The 15,242-nt window shown below is 39.0% G+C and overlaps 4 protein-coding genes and 3 non-coding genes across 10 annotated transcripts; 5 read left to right on the forward strand and 2 right to left on the reverse strand.

The window, feature by feature from the left end:
• Positions 1 to 6,873, forward strand: LOC131312389 (flocculation protein FLO11). Of its 2 annotated transcripts, none has more exons than XM_058340093.1 (4): positions 1 to 344; positions 1,306 to 3,077; positions 3,201 to 3,299; positions 6,539 to 6,873. In XM_058340093.1, exons 1-3 carry the CDS (start codon positions 257 to 259, stop codon positions 3,291 to 3,293), a joined length of 1,953 nt encoding a protein of 650 aa, XP_058196076.1. In that variant the 5' UTR covers positions 1 to 256; the 3' UTR covers positions 3,294 to 3,299; positions 6,539 to 6,873. The 2 variants fall into 2 exon arrangements, with proteins under 2 accessions (XP_058196076.1, XP_058196074.1); XM_058340091.1 differs by having other exon boundaries at positions 12 to 344; positions 6,544 to 6,873.
• On the reverse strand, positions 3,736 to 4,693 carry LOC131314090 (uncharacterized). Its single transcript, XM_058342582.1, has 2 exons — positions 4,390 to 4,693; positions 3,736 to 4,154 (listed from the first exon to the last, which is right to left on the reverse strand). The coding sequence occupies exons 1-2, from the start codon at positions 4,691 to 4,693 to the stop codon at positions 3,736 to 3,738; spliced, it is 723 nt and encodes a 240-aa protein (XP_058198565.1).
• Positions 6,874 to 7,733: 860 nt separating the features above from the next.
• On the reverse strand, positions 7,734 to 9,098 carry LOC131312390 (membrane protein PM19L-like). Its single transcript, XM_058340094.1, has 4 exons — positions 8,790 to 9,098; positions 8,468 to 8,687; positions 8,134 to 8,179; positions 7,734 to 8,041 (listed from the first exon to the last, which is right to left on the reverse strand). Exons 1-4 carry the CDS (start codon positions 8,914 to 8,916, stop codon positions 7,949 to 7,951), a joined length of 486 nt encoding a protein of 161 aa, XP_058196077.1. The 5' UTR covers positions 8,917 to 9,098; the 3' UTR covers positions 7,734 to 7,948.
• A 1,004-nt stretch (positions 9,099 to 10,102) lies between these two features.
• On the forward strand, positions 10,103 to 12,701 carry LOC131312391 (large ribosomal subunit protein eL32z-like). 3 transcript variants are annotated; one of them, XM_058340097.1, is made up of 5 exons: positions 10,177 to 10,224; positions 10,267 to 10,290; positions 10,338 to 10,453; positions 12,078 to 12,259; positions 12,376 to 12,701. In XM_058340097.1, exons 3-5 carry the CDS (start codon positions 10,364 to 10,366, stop codon positions 12,503 to 12,505), a joined length of 402 nt encoding a protein of 133 aa, XP_058196080.1. In that variant the 5' UTR covers positions 10,177 to 10,224; positions 10,267 to 10,290; positions 10,338 to 10,363; the 3' UTR covers positions 12,506 to 12,701. The 3 variants fall into 3 exon arrangements, with proteins under 3 accessions (XP_058196078.1, XP_058196080.1, XP_058196079.1); XM_058340095.1 differs by lacking the exon at positions 10,267 to 10,290 and having other exon boundaries at positions 10,103 to 10,220; XM_058340096.1 differs by lacking the exon at positions 10,267 to 10,290 and having other exon boundaries at positions 10,190 to 10,220; positions 10,341 to 10,453.
• On the forward strand, positions 11,021 to 11,103 carry LOC131315420 (small nucleolar RNA U31b). Its single transcript, XR_009196749.1, has one exon. It is a non-coding gene; the product is annotated as a small nucleolar RNA U31b (small nucleolar RNA).
• Positions 11,241 to 11,316, forward strand: LOC131315436 (small nucleolar RNA Z195/SNORD33/SNORD32 family). Its single transcript, XR_009196762.1, has one exon. It is a non-coding gene; the product is annotated as a small nucleolar RNA Z195/SNORD33/SNORD32 family (small nucleolar RNA).
• Positions 11,430 to 11,518, forward strand: LOC131315437 (small nucleolar RNA Z196/R39/R59 family). Its single transcript, XR_009196763.1, has one exon. It is a non-coding gene; the product is annotated as a small nucleolar RNA Z196/R39/R59 family (small nucleolar RNA).
• Positions 12,702 to 15,242: the final 2,541 nt, after the last annotated feature.

Consider the following 15,242-nt stretch of genomic DNA (forward strand, 5'->3'; position numbering starts at 1 on the left):
GATTGCCTGGCATAAAAAATACTACACTACGATCACCCCGTATCTGTCGCTGCCCAGTCCCACCCCTTCCCATTTTGAAATCCAAATTGCAACAAATCCCGAACCAAAGTAGGAGAGAGAGAGAGAGAAGAGAGAGAGTGAAGGTTTTTTCAGCTACTCCAATTGACAGAGCGACGAGGGAGAAAAGACAGCCCAAGATCTGCTTATAGACCCAATTTACTCCATCCCTACATCAAGCACCCCGCAATCTCCAATCATGCCATCGGGTGCAAAGAGGAGAAAAGCTGCTAGGAAGAAGCAGCAAAAGCAAACCAACAATAACAGCTCTGCTACTCTCTCTCATGGTAACTACTAGTACTACTACTCTTTGCTCTTCTTTCACTTTTCTCGTCCCAATTTGTGTTTCTTATTATTTGATTTGCCGTGTCTCTCAATTCTATACTACTACTACTACTTCTCTTTAACTTTGACCATCTGTTTATCAATTCTATATTCTCCACTTTTCATCCATCCCTGGTGTGTGTGTGTGTGTGTGTGTGTGTGTATATATATATATTTGTATATATAGGTATTCTTGATTGGGAAGTAGCGTGGTGGGTATGGGGTCAATTGTCTTGTTTGTTTTTCTTTTTTTTCTTTTTTTGGGTTGGACGCAAAATCTGTCTTGTTTCTTCTTGGAAATACCAAAAGGCGCTGGATTCATTGCCTTTTTCGAAAACCCCCTCGACCAATTTGTCTAAATGTTACGCCGTCTATTTCAATTTTGAACTGGTAGTTTTGAGCAAAGGCTCAAATGGCTTGATAGATAGATATGTTTATTTCAAAACTACGTTTCTGTAGAGATACCTTTGTATTTGTTTTTATCTTGGTGGAAATACCTGGGTGGGGATGGGTCAATTGTCTTGTTTCTTTTTGGATTTATCGCAAAAGTTCTGAGTTAATTGCTTGCTTCCAAAACCCACTCAACCAATCCACTAAACACCCATGCTTCTCTGAATGCTAGGCCACCTACTGAGTTTCGAACTAGTGATTTTGAGTCCTCGCATAGATGATTTGATGGGTATTAATTTGCTCATTTTTGTTGGGCTTACTTTAAGGGTACGAAGCTCATCACCTTTTTTGCATTCATTGCTTTAAAAGGGTACAGTTGTGGCACTCAATGCATACAGGCACTTTCATACACTCTCACTTTCCATTCATGACTTTGAGTTTTGGCTCAGACAACTTGATGGGTATTTCTTGATCTGTCTTTTTTTTCACTCAAAATTTGTCTTGAATTCTTGTGAATCAATCAAACTATGGCAGGAGATGATGATTTGCAAGTTCATTATGAGAAAGAGAGTGACGGAGGCGACACTGGCTCTCCTACTTCACAGGACAACCATAACCACCAGCACGAGGGAGAGGAGGAGGAGATGGAGATGGAGATGGAGAAGAGAGAAGACACTTTATCAGTACGATCAATTATTGCTGAGAATGAACCCTTGATAGGACTTAACGGCAATGGAGAGGATACACAGAAAAGGGAAATGGAAATGGAGGGGAACAGTGCTGTTCAAATAATAGACTGGGAGTTGGAGCCAGAGGATGAATCTGGAAGAAAGAATGGTTGTGTGGAGTTTGTTGAGTCTTTGAAGGAATCAAATGGTGGGCATAAGTCCCAAGATGGTGGGACCTCCAGCAGCAGCTCCAGCTCAAGCTCCGATGATGAGTCCAATGTTGTTGAGAAGAACATAGTGGTGATAGAATCAGGGGAATCAAAAGAGGAAGCTCCTTGTTTTGTTGAAGAAAGAACTACTATTGCTGATCTAATAAAGACTACTGATTTGCCTCAAGTAACTCAAGTTACTGATGATGTTCCGACTATGGATGTTTATGATTTGGCGGTGGATGAGGCTTATGATCCTATTGCATTAAAGGGGGAAACTGCTACTTCTGCTGATCCAGTAAAGACAACTGATTTGCCTGAAATAACTCAAGCCACTGATGGTGTTCCGGTTACAGATGCTTATAATATCTCTGTGGAAGAGCCAACAGAAGAGGCTTATGATGCTGTCGCCAAAAATGCCTTTCCTGTTAATTTAGTCGACACATCTGATTTTCCTGAAATTACCCAAGTTGCAGATAGTTTGCCGGATAGTGAGGCTTACAGTTTGGTTGTAGAGGAACCCTCTAATTTAGTCATAGAAACTGTCCCTCCTGTGGACTCGGAGACTGTATCTAAAGACGTGGTTCAAGTAAATGATAGCACTCCACACTCTACTGATTCGGAATTTGAGTTGAAGAAGAATGGAAATGATGATGGTTCACGGGTGTCACCAGTTGTGATGGATACTGGATCACAACTGGTAAATGACAGCACGGCAATGGAGAATCATGCTTGCTATGATTTTGGATATGTATTGAAGGAAGATGGAGAGAATGAGAGTTCAGGACTTTCACAGGTTGTGATGGATACTGGATCACAGCCAGAGGAGGATAAAGTGTCTCCTGCCACAGTTGAGTATTCTGGAGTAACTCGAGTTACAGATAGTATTCCAGATATTGAGGCTTGTAGTTTAGTTGCCAAGGAACCCTCTAATTTACTCGTGAAAACTACCCCTCCTATTAGCTTAGAGAATGTATCTGAAGTGGTGGTTCATCCAAATGACAGCACGCCAGTGGAGAATCCCGAGCGTTCGGGTGATTTTGAATCTGGTTTGAAGGAAAATGGAGAAAATGAGGGTTCCGGGGTTTCACAAGTTGTGATGGATACTGGATCACAACTGGTAAATGACAGCACACCAATGGAGAATCCTACGTGCTCTGGTGGTTTGGAATCTGGGTTGATGGAAAATGGGAAAATTGGAACTTCAGGAGGTTCACCTGTTTTGCCGGATGCTGAATCACAACCAAAAGAGGATATAGTGTTGCCCAGCACAGTTAAGTATATTGCACCGTCGTCAGTTGCGATCGGATCTGCAGTAAAAGATGATAAAGAGAGACTGATGCTATCATCCAGTGTTCCTCCACTTGAAAATAGTAATGGTGCGGAAAACAATAAAGATCAAATGACTACTGAATGCTCTGATAGCCAGGTAATGCGCCTATTCCTTTTGCCTGCCCAGATCAGTTTATCATTTGTTTGCTTAAGTAAACACTGAACAAATGATTGCCATCTTGTCATGTCTGTTTCATGTTTCTTCTGAAATTATTTGCAGCCTTTGGTAGCTTCTGCCCCACGACCAGTGCACAAAACTTCCTGGATTGGTTGCTGTGGACTGTTTGAGTTGTTTAAGGGCTCCAATGCATAATATCAGGTGGGATGAAACTTTGATGTAGATATTGTTCTTTTTCAGTGACTTGTGTATCAATAGCGCTATTTTTGGCTGGGATTTATAGGAGTTTGGTAGTCTGAGAATTGGTTGTTGCTTATGAGCGGTCTTCTGCTCAATTTCTCTTCGGTGACTGGTATATGGTCTTTACTAGATTACATCCTATAGATGTTTCAATGAGCAGGTTCTGTTTTTTAATTCATACCAGATGAAAATGGATGAGTGGCTACAATAGTTATTCGACTAATAATGTTTTGCCTAGAAGCAAAGCAGTAATATTCAACTATTAATGTTTTGCCCCATCAAAGATTTTAGGAGAGACTTGCCAGGCAGAACATATTTGGACATTCACGGCTGTACCCTATATCCTTCTCCATGAGCTGATACAAAACCTGATCTCTGTCACTACCTCTTCACTGCATCACCTGCATCCATCATTTTGTGTTGAAAAATTTGTGCATTCCTCTTCCTCCATAGGTGGTAGATGGTAGCAGCTAGGGATAATTTGCATAAAGACTGTAAAAAAACCCTCCCCTTTCATGTTGTGTCTGAACCAATCCAGTTCTTGTAACAAAGTACCAGGAATCTTAGTGAGATTATTCATTCTAAGTATGTCCCTCCAAACTTGGCTAGAAAAAGGGCACAAAAAGAACAAATGGGAATGAGTTTCCAGACCCCCAGAACACAAAACACCGTCAGCATTGTCAACAGTACCCCACACCTGCAATCTGTCTTTTGTGGACAATCTAGCAAGAATAGCCAGCCATTCAATAACAGACCATCTAGGAACTGCCTTAGAGAACCAGACCACTTTGTGCCAGGAGATGGAGTCCTGAAACCCTGCCAAGCAGATTAAATTGAAAATTGTCCATTTTTTTTGATCGGCAAAAGATGAAATTTTATTAAAAACGGGGAAGGGGAAAGGGGATCCAACAAAAAGTTGGAAAAAACACCTTAAGGGCAAAGCCCAAAACACCCAAAGGTCTACAAGGGTCCAACAACAATTAAACAAGACAGCACAACGCAAACCCAAATAAAACAGATAAAGCCCAAAACTTCTCTAAATTTCTCTAACAATGAGGTTGCAGGTTTGGAGGAATGTGAGCCAAAATTTCTCTAACAATGAGGGTTCTTGGCCTATCCCAGTGCCATGTGTTATCGCTTGTGGTAGAAGCCACTACGGAATTTTGAGATCTTAGAAGGTTGTGATCAAGCCTGTCACCAAACCAATCCTTTAAAGGTCCAAAAGGATGCCAATTATGATACCATAGGAAAGTGTCAAGACCATTTCCCACCACTGTTGTTATCCAGATCTGAACCTTCTGTCTTAGGTTAAAAATCTTCCTTATGGTACAAGAAACAGTAGAAGGGAAGTTCATGGACCACATACACTGATTCTTAAGAATCTTAACCAAATAGGTATGGATTCATCTTGTCCAGAGAGTGTCAGATTTGCTAGCAATTGCCCACAACAATTTAGACCTTGCTGCCTTATTCCATACCAGGAGCACAAACATCACTCCATTTGACCTTAGAGCCAGATTTTTTGAGGTAAGGTCCAAACTGATCTAAGGATGGCTTCAATAATACTCTTGAGCACTTTTTGAGGGAGGATAAAAATGGAACTCCAATACACCTGAGTGCTAAACAACACACAGCTTCTAACCTGTGCCCTTCCCCCATATAACAGTAACCTGTTAGTCCAAGATTGCACCCTGGCAGTGATCTTATCCATAAGAAGTTGGCAATCACTAGCATGGAGTCTAGTAGTAATCAGTGGAACACCCAAGTACTTGACAGGGAGCTCCCCAACTTTAATTGGCAAAATATTACATAAAAGGTTTTTCACTTCAGGCTGCACACCAGCAATAAGATAGTGCTCTTATCAAGGTTAGTACCAAGCCCTGAATAATGACAGAAATCATCCAACATGGACTTGATCAATTGAAAAAAAATTCTGTCAGCCCCACAGAGGACAAAAAAAAGTCATCAGCAAAGACCAAATGAGAAATATGAAGGTCCAAACACTTGGGATGGTAAGTGAACTGGTTATGGGAGATTCTGTACTGAAAGATAGGGGAGAATGCTTCCATGACAATCAGAAAAAGGTAAGGACTAAGGAGTGCCTACGACCCCTAGCCCCAGCAAAATAACCCTGTAATTCCCCATTTATTACAATAACACATTGTTTGGTCCACTGGATGAACACTTCAGGGAAATGCATAGCTGCCATAGCTTCAAAAAGGAACTGCCAAGACACAGAATCATAGGCCTTCATAAGGTCCAGTTTCATTGCACACCTAGGGCTACCTTGGTCCTTGTGGTAATCCTTAACCAATTCTTGCATAAGGAGCACATTGTCAACAATGCTTCTCCCTTTGTTAAAAGCAGATTGACATGGGCTTATGATCTTAGGGAGAATATGTTGAAGTCTGTTAGCAAATATTTTGGAAATACATTTATAGGCCACATTGTAACATGCAATGGGCCTATAATCTTTGACATTAGAAGGGGAGTTAACCTTAGGAACCAGAGTAATGGCTGTTGAATTCCATTCTTTAAGGAGATAACCAGAGGAAAAAACCTGGTTGATAGCATCCACTAAATCAGAGCCAACAAAGTCCTAATTCTGTTGATAAAATGCAGAGTTGTATCCATCAGGGCCTTGGGGCCTTATCACCATGGATAGAATTGAGAGCTGACTTGATCTCCAACTCATAAACAGGCTGAATTAATCCATCCCACGCTCCTCAAGCACAGGAAACCTGATAGCAGCCTTAAGCTCATCACTGGTGGAAAATAATGTTTCTGGCAATTATAATGTTTGGTAGATGAATTAAGCCAGCATCCACCATTTTTCTTGCTCATGCTGGTTTCTTGTTGAGAAATTGTTGTCTATAACTTTGTTATAAGTTTCTTCATATTTAGCTTATCGTTTTGTCTCTGCCAACTTGAAACACATTCAGTTTGTTGGTGGATTATGTTCTTTCTTGATCTGCTGGAAGAAGTGATTGATTTTGATTCAATCTTGATGTGAAATTTATCTAGTGGCATCCCTTTAGGTTTTTTTCCCCGTACTTATTTATCTCCGAAAAGGGGCCTTGGATACTGTTCCCCTCATTATTAGTTGTCGCTCGTAGAAATTTCAAAAAATGTTCGTTAATAGAACAACACTTTTGCAGCCCTAGTTTTGCGTGTGATCTTACTGGTTTGCTTGAATCCAGAACAGACCATGAAGGAGCTGGAGCGGATGGGTGGAGCTATTGAACATTCAAGGCGAACTTTGGGGAAAGTTTGTAACTTTCTTTTCAAGTTTCTATTCAGAAGTATAAAAAGCAAGTGGCGTCACATACAAACAATCGCGAAGCTTATGTATTTTAGTGCTATTATGGAAGGCAGTTGAAGTCCGTCCTTTTTGTGTACTGCGCTCTTGTTGATTTTGCAGCGGGTAGTACTTTTCCATTGTTGTTGGTGTGCTATATCTATAGCTGGAGTATATATTTTTGTGATGGATGGGAAATTTGCATAATGCAGAACTACAAAAGGTCTGTTTGGTATCTTTGCCGATCTGTTTATTTGTGGTACTTCGTGGTGAGTACTACTCTTTTGATCGTGTTTTCTTCTCTGGTTATGCGCTCTTTGTTTCTGTTATGCATCGGTTGATTGTGCCAATTGAAGCTTCGATTGATTATTCAATTATGGAACTTGATTAGCGATATGTTTCAGTGTGTTATGTTATTGGTTAAAGTACCGGTCCCTGTTAACTGCCCGTTTGTGGACATCATCTGATGTATTGATTTATCACTGCATAAATCTATCAGAATCGATGTTTAACAGCTCGAAATGGGGTTTTTTTAGCAGGCAAATATATGAATTATCTTTCTAATGTCAATAACTTGAATGAGGTCACAAAAAGTCAATAAAGGATATGGGAGAACAGCATCATTGAAATAATATTCTATTTTCCTCCCATATCTGTGGATTGATTCAGAATGGAGTTGATCTCATTTTGCTGGTTATTGGCTTCTGCTATTGAGTTTTTTTTTTTTTTAGCTGTTCTTGTATAGTTATGAGGTTGTAGTCAAACTAGGCCTGTCGATGGACCAAATTCAATCCAACCCGATCCAAACATGATTTCGAAAAAAATCTGAATTCGATAACTCCAATCCGATCAGACATTTAAATGTATGAAATGTTGGGTTTAGACTATAATTTCATTAGTACATGATAGTAATATAATCCGGATCGGATCGGATGTCCAATTTTTTGGGTTTGGTTTCATATCCGGATTTTTTAAACTGGAATTATCATTTTCTTGGGATTTGGATCGAATCCAGTCTATTGATAGGCCTAGCTTGAACTCCAATAAAATATGTGAGCCTAGTAAAAGGAGTGACTAGATGAGCAGGCGGCTTGATATACAAACAATCAAAAAACACTCTTTGAAATTAAATTATGTCCCTTGTACATTGACACTTTATTCATCCCACACAAATGCAAATCAAACCACACAAAATATAATACAATCTGCCAATCCCTTGGCTTTGTACACCACAAATGAGTAGAATGGAAATAAATTCTGTAGAAAAAGAGGAAAATCAATCACACAATCCGCACACGATGTGACTCAAGCTTCAAATTTGTCTCCTCATCGAAGCGCTATGAATGGCTGCTATGTACAATAGCTGCGTAGCCGAAAGAATGATTATGAAAGCTTCCATTGTTCTCTGCAAAATAGAGACAGTTTTATTTGTTCAGTTTTCATAATCTTACCCCAACTCTTAGCAAATTAACCGGTCTGTTGTTCAAGGTTACTTACCAATTTCGCGTTCCTGATATGTAGCTCAATCTCTTTCCAAGCAAAGCTGCAGAAATAACTTTCTAGTCAAGATGAAGAAAACTCATAGAACTGCTTAACTTCAATTTTGACACTTTTCAGATTACGTTTTCTGAATTCAACTTTGCGAAAACTTGTAACATGTAATGGATAAAAATTAAAGTAGCGTATATTTTTACTGGAGAAAAATTTATGCAAAGCTCTTAAGGCATCAGTAAAGAAGAAGTGGCATTTACTAATTTCAGCTAGCCCTCCTGTTGGCAATGAGAAGTCTAAGTCAGATTCTAGGCACATGTATAATTTTCTAATGACTTACCCCATGGCAAGGAGGGTAAGACTCCAGGCGATGGCGGCAGCATTAGCAGCAGCGGGCATGCTATCGAGGTTCCAGAAACGAAGGTGGTTTAGTCCGGAGAAGACTGAAGCAATGCCAACAACGCCAGCAATCAGAGAGAACATCACAAAGAAACCAGTGGCAGCATTTCCCATTGGGAAGTAAATGGGAGAGAAATGTGCTGGAAGGTTAAATCCTGGACCTGTTTAAGAAAAAAGTGAGTTATTTTTTGGAGAAATTTTTTTATGTCCAAACAAACTGAGCCTAAATAACTTGACAAAGAAAAACAAAACATGATTTGTACCTATGACGAACCCATGATCAATAGCTTTGTTGATTGACCATCCGCCAATGCTCAGAACGATGACGTACATACAGAAGTTGAGCACCAAGAGCAGCGATGCAATCGGTTTCAACTGCTCGCCGGCCATTCTTTTTTTATGAGAAGCTTTTGAATGGAGGAGGAGCTAGGAAAATGTCAATACTCCTGAATTGCTATAAACAGAGAAAGATTTGGGCACATACAAATGACTTGTGCAGGTGAGGTGTGTCTTATAAAGGGCCTGATCAGAAGGGTTTTTTCGGTTCTTTGCTTGTAAGGCTGCTGGCACAAAGGGGAATTTGTAGGGTTGTAAAGATGAATATGATGCTTTGTAGCCAAGGCAAGGAAGAGAGTTCAGATTCTTAAAGGTAATTTGATCCTATTTTTATAGTGTTTCCTTTGTTGAAGGGTACAGGCTTTAGCCTGGCTTTGTTCCAAACTTCCAATTGTGATTCTTCTGCTGAGGAAGGAAGAAAGTTAGTACTTAGTACTATATTCTTTGCCAAGTGGAGAGGTGCTTACGTGGCGAATTGTGTGCCGACTCAATCGCGTTATGCCATGTGTCAAGAGTGACCTAGTTGGATCTCTTACGTGCGGGAGGATGAGAGAGGGAGAGCTTTTCTTAATGTTACACCCTCATGATCGTGTTAAATGAATGATGGATGAAACGTATAACATATGCTACACCATGTGTTAAAAAGTGGAACCGGAATTTTATTTGACTAACCACTTAGCATCTAAAATTGAGCTACTTCATTTTTTCCTCAATTCGTACCCAACCCAACCTATCTATTTTTTCTATCTTTCTTATCCATTTTTTCCTCCCTGTTTTCTTCACAAAGTTAGATACTTCATTTTTTTTAACGTACTTAATAGTTGTTGCACTTGCCCTTATCTTGTAGCGAGGGCCACAAACGAACCGAGCTGCTCGCGGCTAGTTCATGGCTCGGTTTTGACTCGTTTAGTATTCGAGCTCAAGCTCAAGTTTTTGGAGCTAGACACTCAAAAGCCCAGCTCGTTCCTATAGGCTCGGCTTGTTTAAACAGTTAAGTAAATTAGCCAGACAAGGCTTGTTAAGGCCTCATCCAAGTTCGAACACTATAAATCTCGGCTCAGCTCGTTTGCACCTCTATCGGCGTGGGGGTGTAATTTCGGCCCAGTAGCCCCGAGCCCGTTGAAACTAAGCCTAGCCCTAGACTGACTCCATCCTTGTAGGCAGGGTTTGGGCCGAAGTCCAGCCGATTGGGCTTGAAATCTCAAAGAAAAGTTACATTTGTGGGCCGGGCCCATCGGGGGTAATTCCATCAAAACCCTAGTCGATATCTTGTTAGCGCCTCTTGCCTATAAAGATTAACCAGCCCCTGCTATGGGGAGCCTGTGGCGGCTTAGAGAAACGAGAAACCCTAACTCACAGTGAGTCTCTCTCTCTCTCTCTCTCTCTCTCTCTCTCTCTCTCTCTCTCTCTCTCTCTCTCTCCAGTTAAGTTCAGGTTCTCATTGTTTCTGGTTTGTTATTGGGTTATTTGTGCAGAAGGGTAAGGGTGGTGAGTGGGGACAATGGCGGTGCCACTGTTGTCCAAGAAGATAGTGAAGAAGAGGGTAAAGAAGTTCAAGAGGCCTCAGAGCGACCGATGGGTCTCTGTCAAGGTATATAATCTTCACAAACTCACGCATTTCTCTTCTTTCTTTTGTACAGACGAAGCCTTTTTATAGAACTTATCAGCACATGAAGATAGTTTTCGGGGAATGATATATTCCTGTTCTCCAAGAACGATTGATTTGGTGATTTTGTTATTCCTTATATAATATGTATATGTGTATCTGATTTGGGGTAATAAATGAGCTGAATTAGTAAGGTTGGTTTGAAATCTTGACGAGCATGAGACGTTCGGGAGATGAGCTGATCTTGAGCCGAAACGACGCTATGTCAGTAGTTTGAATTTTTTATACGGCATAAGCTCGAACTAGTTGAGCATTTTAGCTTGTTCAAGTTTGGTTTGGAAACTTGAATGGCTATTAAAAAATGTTTAAGCTTTGTTTGTTAATATAACAAACCAATCTCAAATGATCAAATGGGATTTTCACAAACAAACGAGTTCAAACTCAAGTTGCTTGGTTCCTTAATCAGCTAAAGGGGTGAACATTTGGTTTGACAGGGGACTTTTTGTGGTACGTTGTTTCTGTTAGTGGGATTCTGATAATTTCTTCTTTGAGGAATATGATGATAGTTTTTGTCGCCCCAGTCTTACATGCATCTTCAGATGCAATGATGGTGACTGACGTTATCTATCTGATTCCCTTTTATTGCCGAAGAACATGTAATTTTCTTTGCTGTATGATTTCTCAGTGTAATTCCTTTAGATTTTATACTTGATGGTTTTGCTGAGTGTATGTGTTTTTTAAGAACCTTGATTTTTGATAATGGACATTTGCTATGAGGAGTGATGATGCTTATCCACCTTTTCTGCATTTGAATGATGATAAAAACATGCACTACCATCTGACCTCAGTAGCTTGTCTGGTGTGAAAACAAGTTTTTGCCTTGGTTTTTGTACTTAAATTTTTTCTGGCATGTTCCTTCTACTCATTTACTCAATTTTTTAGTTGTTTGTGCTTCTGATCATGCAATCTATGATGAGAAAGTGTTTAATCATTTCTGATTTTCCCGTGATTATCATATACATTTATCACCATCTTTCGGCTGAGATTGCAGAAGTATATAGGATTTTTAGTAGTTTAAATTTTATATATTTTCTATTTGCCCATGGTATCTGATGTCCAGACTTTGATTCTGTTGCTGGATGTCTCGTTTAAAGGGCAGAAATTAAGTAAAAACAGGTTGCGACACAGTTAGCTTCTTAACTTATAAGCTTCTTGTTACTTTATGCCTGTTACATTTTCTGATTTAAAAGTTCTGTATGTCTAAGTACTTTGAATTTGTAACTTTTTACTTTTGAATGAAGTTAGTCATTCTGTTTTTGTAAACGAAATGTGGATCTTTTGTATGTGCGAGAAGATTTAAAAGATATTTACAAAGCCTGTATAAGCCCCTCTCGCTCTCTAACACACACACGCTCGTGCGCTTGCAAACACATATGCGCCCATAGGTTCCCTAGCTCAAACATGGACTCCAGCAAAGTTTACACATTCATTAGACTGTACAGGGCAAAACCTTTTTGGTTCAAACTGTGACCAATTATGCAATATCTTTACCTTGGTACCTTCTGGAGTAATCCTATATGTAATTATGTATTATGATTGTCTATGGCAGCCAAATTGGCGTAGACCAAAGGGTATTGATTCTCGCGTCAGAAGGAAGTTCAAGGGATGCACATTGATGCCAAACATTGGATACGGTTCAGACAAGAAGACTAGGCATTATCTTCCAAATGGTTTCAAGAAATTTTTGGTGCACAATGCAAAAGAGCTTGAACTGTTGATGATGCATAACAGGTAAAACATTGAAGTCCGGCCTTCCACTTTTGCCTTCTACTTATCCATGAATTCATTCAAGTCCTTTTGGTTTTGCCTGCTATACATGATAAATATCTTTTCAATGTTCATTGCAGAACTTACTGTGCAGAGATTGCACACAATGTGTCCACGAGGAAGAGGAAGGAGATTGTGGAGCGGGCTGCTCAGCTTGATGTTGTGGTTACCAACAGGCTTGCTAGGTTGCGCAGCCAGGAGGACGAATGACCATCTTAGGCTTTTGGGAATTCGTCGCCTCACATTTAGAGTTTCAAAATGTCTGTCATGCAATTCATAATTGCTTTCATTGAATTTTTGTTGTGTCATTGACAACGGAATTTTGTTAGATGAGATGACTTTGATCCTTGTTTATCACCATTTGAAAGGATTTTGTTAGATTGATGAGAAAAAGGGGATTTCGTTATATTATTGTTCTCTGTGTTACTATAGAGGTTGTAATTCCATTGAAGGCACTGTCAAGTGGGCTGAGAGATCCTGAGAGTGTGGCTAATTGGCTATGATAGTTTTGGTTAAAAAGTAGTAACAATTACCAAATGTTTTTATTAAAATGCTCTTGCATAGGTCATCTACCGTGTATATTCTTTTGTTTATTAATGGTCAATTTATTTGAGATTAGCAGTGAAATTATCAACATAATTTTTCAGGATAAAATGGATATGCCTTAGAAGTTGTAATGTCATTGAAGGCAATGTCAAGTGAGTTTAGTTCTAGTTATGCTTAGAAGTTGTAATGTCATTGAAGGCAATGTCAAGTGAGTTTAGTTCTAGTTATGCTTCAAGTCTCCACACTGATATGTGGCGGAGACAAGATTTGGGCATCATGCGTCCTTGCCTTGGGCAATGAATAATTACTTTTGAGAAGTAGCAATTTCCAAATGTTTATATAAAAAATTGTTGGGAAGTCCACTATTGCATATTTGTAACCCACTAAATCCACTTCTAAATTTTATAACTCCTCTAGTCCACTAATTAGGTTTTGGTGAGGCCTTAAGTCCAATTCAATTAAAAAAGGAATTAGTTCAGGACCAAAATACCCTTACCTTTAAAAACTGTTAATCTGATATATCTCACTCCTATAAAATCTCCCATATTCCATTCCTATAAAATCTCTCATATTCACGTTGTTCCTATATCCAAAAGGGAAACAGAGTCCAAACGAGAGAGAGAGAAAAAAGATTACCCTTTCCATTCAAATCCCATATTTTTAGCCCATTATCCGTTATACGTTTGAAATCCCAGCAGTTACGTTGGAATAAAGCGACAGAAGATTCTCCTTTTCTGATACACTGTATATAACATAATTGTACATATATAATGTTATATACTCGTTTATCAGTTCTTATTTAACGTGCGATACTTACATTACGTTATATACTCATTCATCGGCTCGCATTTAACGTTATATGAGTTTTTGAAATCTTTTTTTTATTATAATACAAGAACATATAACATTCCACGTTTACATCTGAACGTACATATATTAACATAAAATGGTATATGTTCTATAATTTTTTTGGAGTTTCGCTGCACAAAAACTCCCATATAACATTATATTTTTACTTTATTGAATTGGTCCGCGCAGCGGCCTCAATGACTTGCTTCGAGTAACAATATATGTTCTTTTTTTGTTGAGAGGTACACAAGTCAGCAGCTTTCATATAATGTTATATGTTCTATTTTTTTGGAGTTTCACAGCATAGAAACTCACATATAACGTTATATGTTTTACTTTATTGAATTGGTCCGCGCAGCGGCTTCATTGACTAACTTCTGATAACCGTATATAAATAATCTTATATATGTTTATAATGCAAAAATAAACAAAGAACTTTATATGTGTATTATTTTGCCACATAAATAAATACACACAAAAAAACGTAATAAGTGTGACAAAAAATAAACATATAGCCTTATAACATTATACATGAGATTCTGTCTTTTCTAACTCTAAAAAAAATGGGAAAAAAAAGAAGAGGAAATCTTGTAACTTCTTTCCCTTTTGTCGCCGTCGCCTTCTTCACGGTCGATTTCACATGTAACTTAATACTCTTCACTCCTTGAACAACTGCACAAATAATAAGTCAGTAAGGCCGCTGCGCGGACCAATTTAATAAAGTAGAACATATAATGATCAGAGTTTGATATAATCATATCTACTCGCAATCAAAACCCTAACTTATATATTATTAACTGTTCAATTGTGCTTTGCTAATGAGTTCCTATATATACCTTGAACTGGACTCAATTACCAACATTGATATAACCATATATAACCCTATATATTTGTTGAACAGAACATCATATATAATGTCTCACGAGATAGTAGATCATATATAACGTTATATAAATCAGAAACTATATATACATATATGCAAAAGCGACAGAATATCATATATAATGTCTCACGAGACAGTATATTGTATATAACGTTATATAAATCAGAAACTATATATACATATATGTAATAGCAACAGAACATCATATAAAATGTCTTACGAGACAGTAGATCATATATAATGTTATATAAATCAGAAACTATATATACATATATGCAAAAGCGACGAAGGGCGACGATCGATGACGAAGGACGACGGCGAGGAGGAGTGCGATCGACGACGAAGGAAGTCTGGGGCGTGGGTTGATCTCTGTTTTTTGTCCGTTAATCTCGTTGTTGGAGTGACGACGGCAATCGAGTGCTTGACGACGGCGACGGAGACAACGCCGGTATTCGAGTGCTTCTCGCCGATCGAGGACGACGAAGAAGGGATGACGCCGAAGAAGCCCGACGAGGACCAAGATTGATTGCCGACTACCAAGAAGGCGACGACAAAGAAATTCGTCTGTGGTTTCTAATGGGAAATCGTTTGGATTTTGTTAGTCTGGGTTTTGTTCTTCTGGAAAAGGGGGGAGGGGGGGTTAGGGGGGATGGGTTTTATAATGGAGGA

This window comes from Rhododendron vialii, chromosome 13a (genome assembly GCF_030253575.1).
Source record: "Rhododendron vialii isolate Sample 1 chromosome 13a, ASM3025357v1".
In the NCBI taxonomy this organism is placed as follows: Eukaryota; Viridiplantae; Streptophyta; class Magnoliopsida; order Ericales; family Ericaceae; genus Rhododendron; species Rhododendron vialii.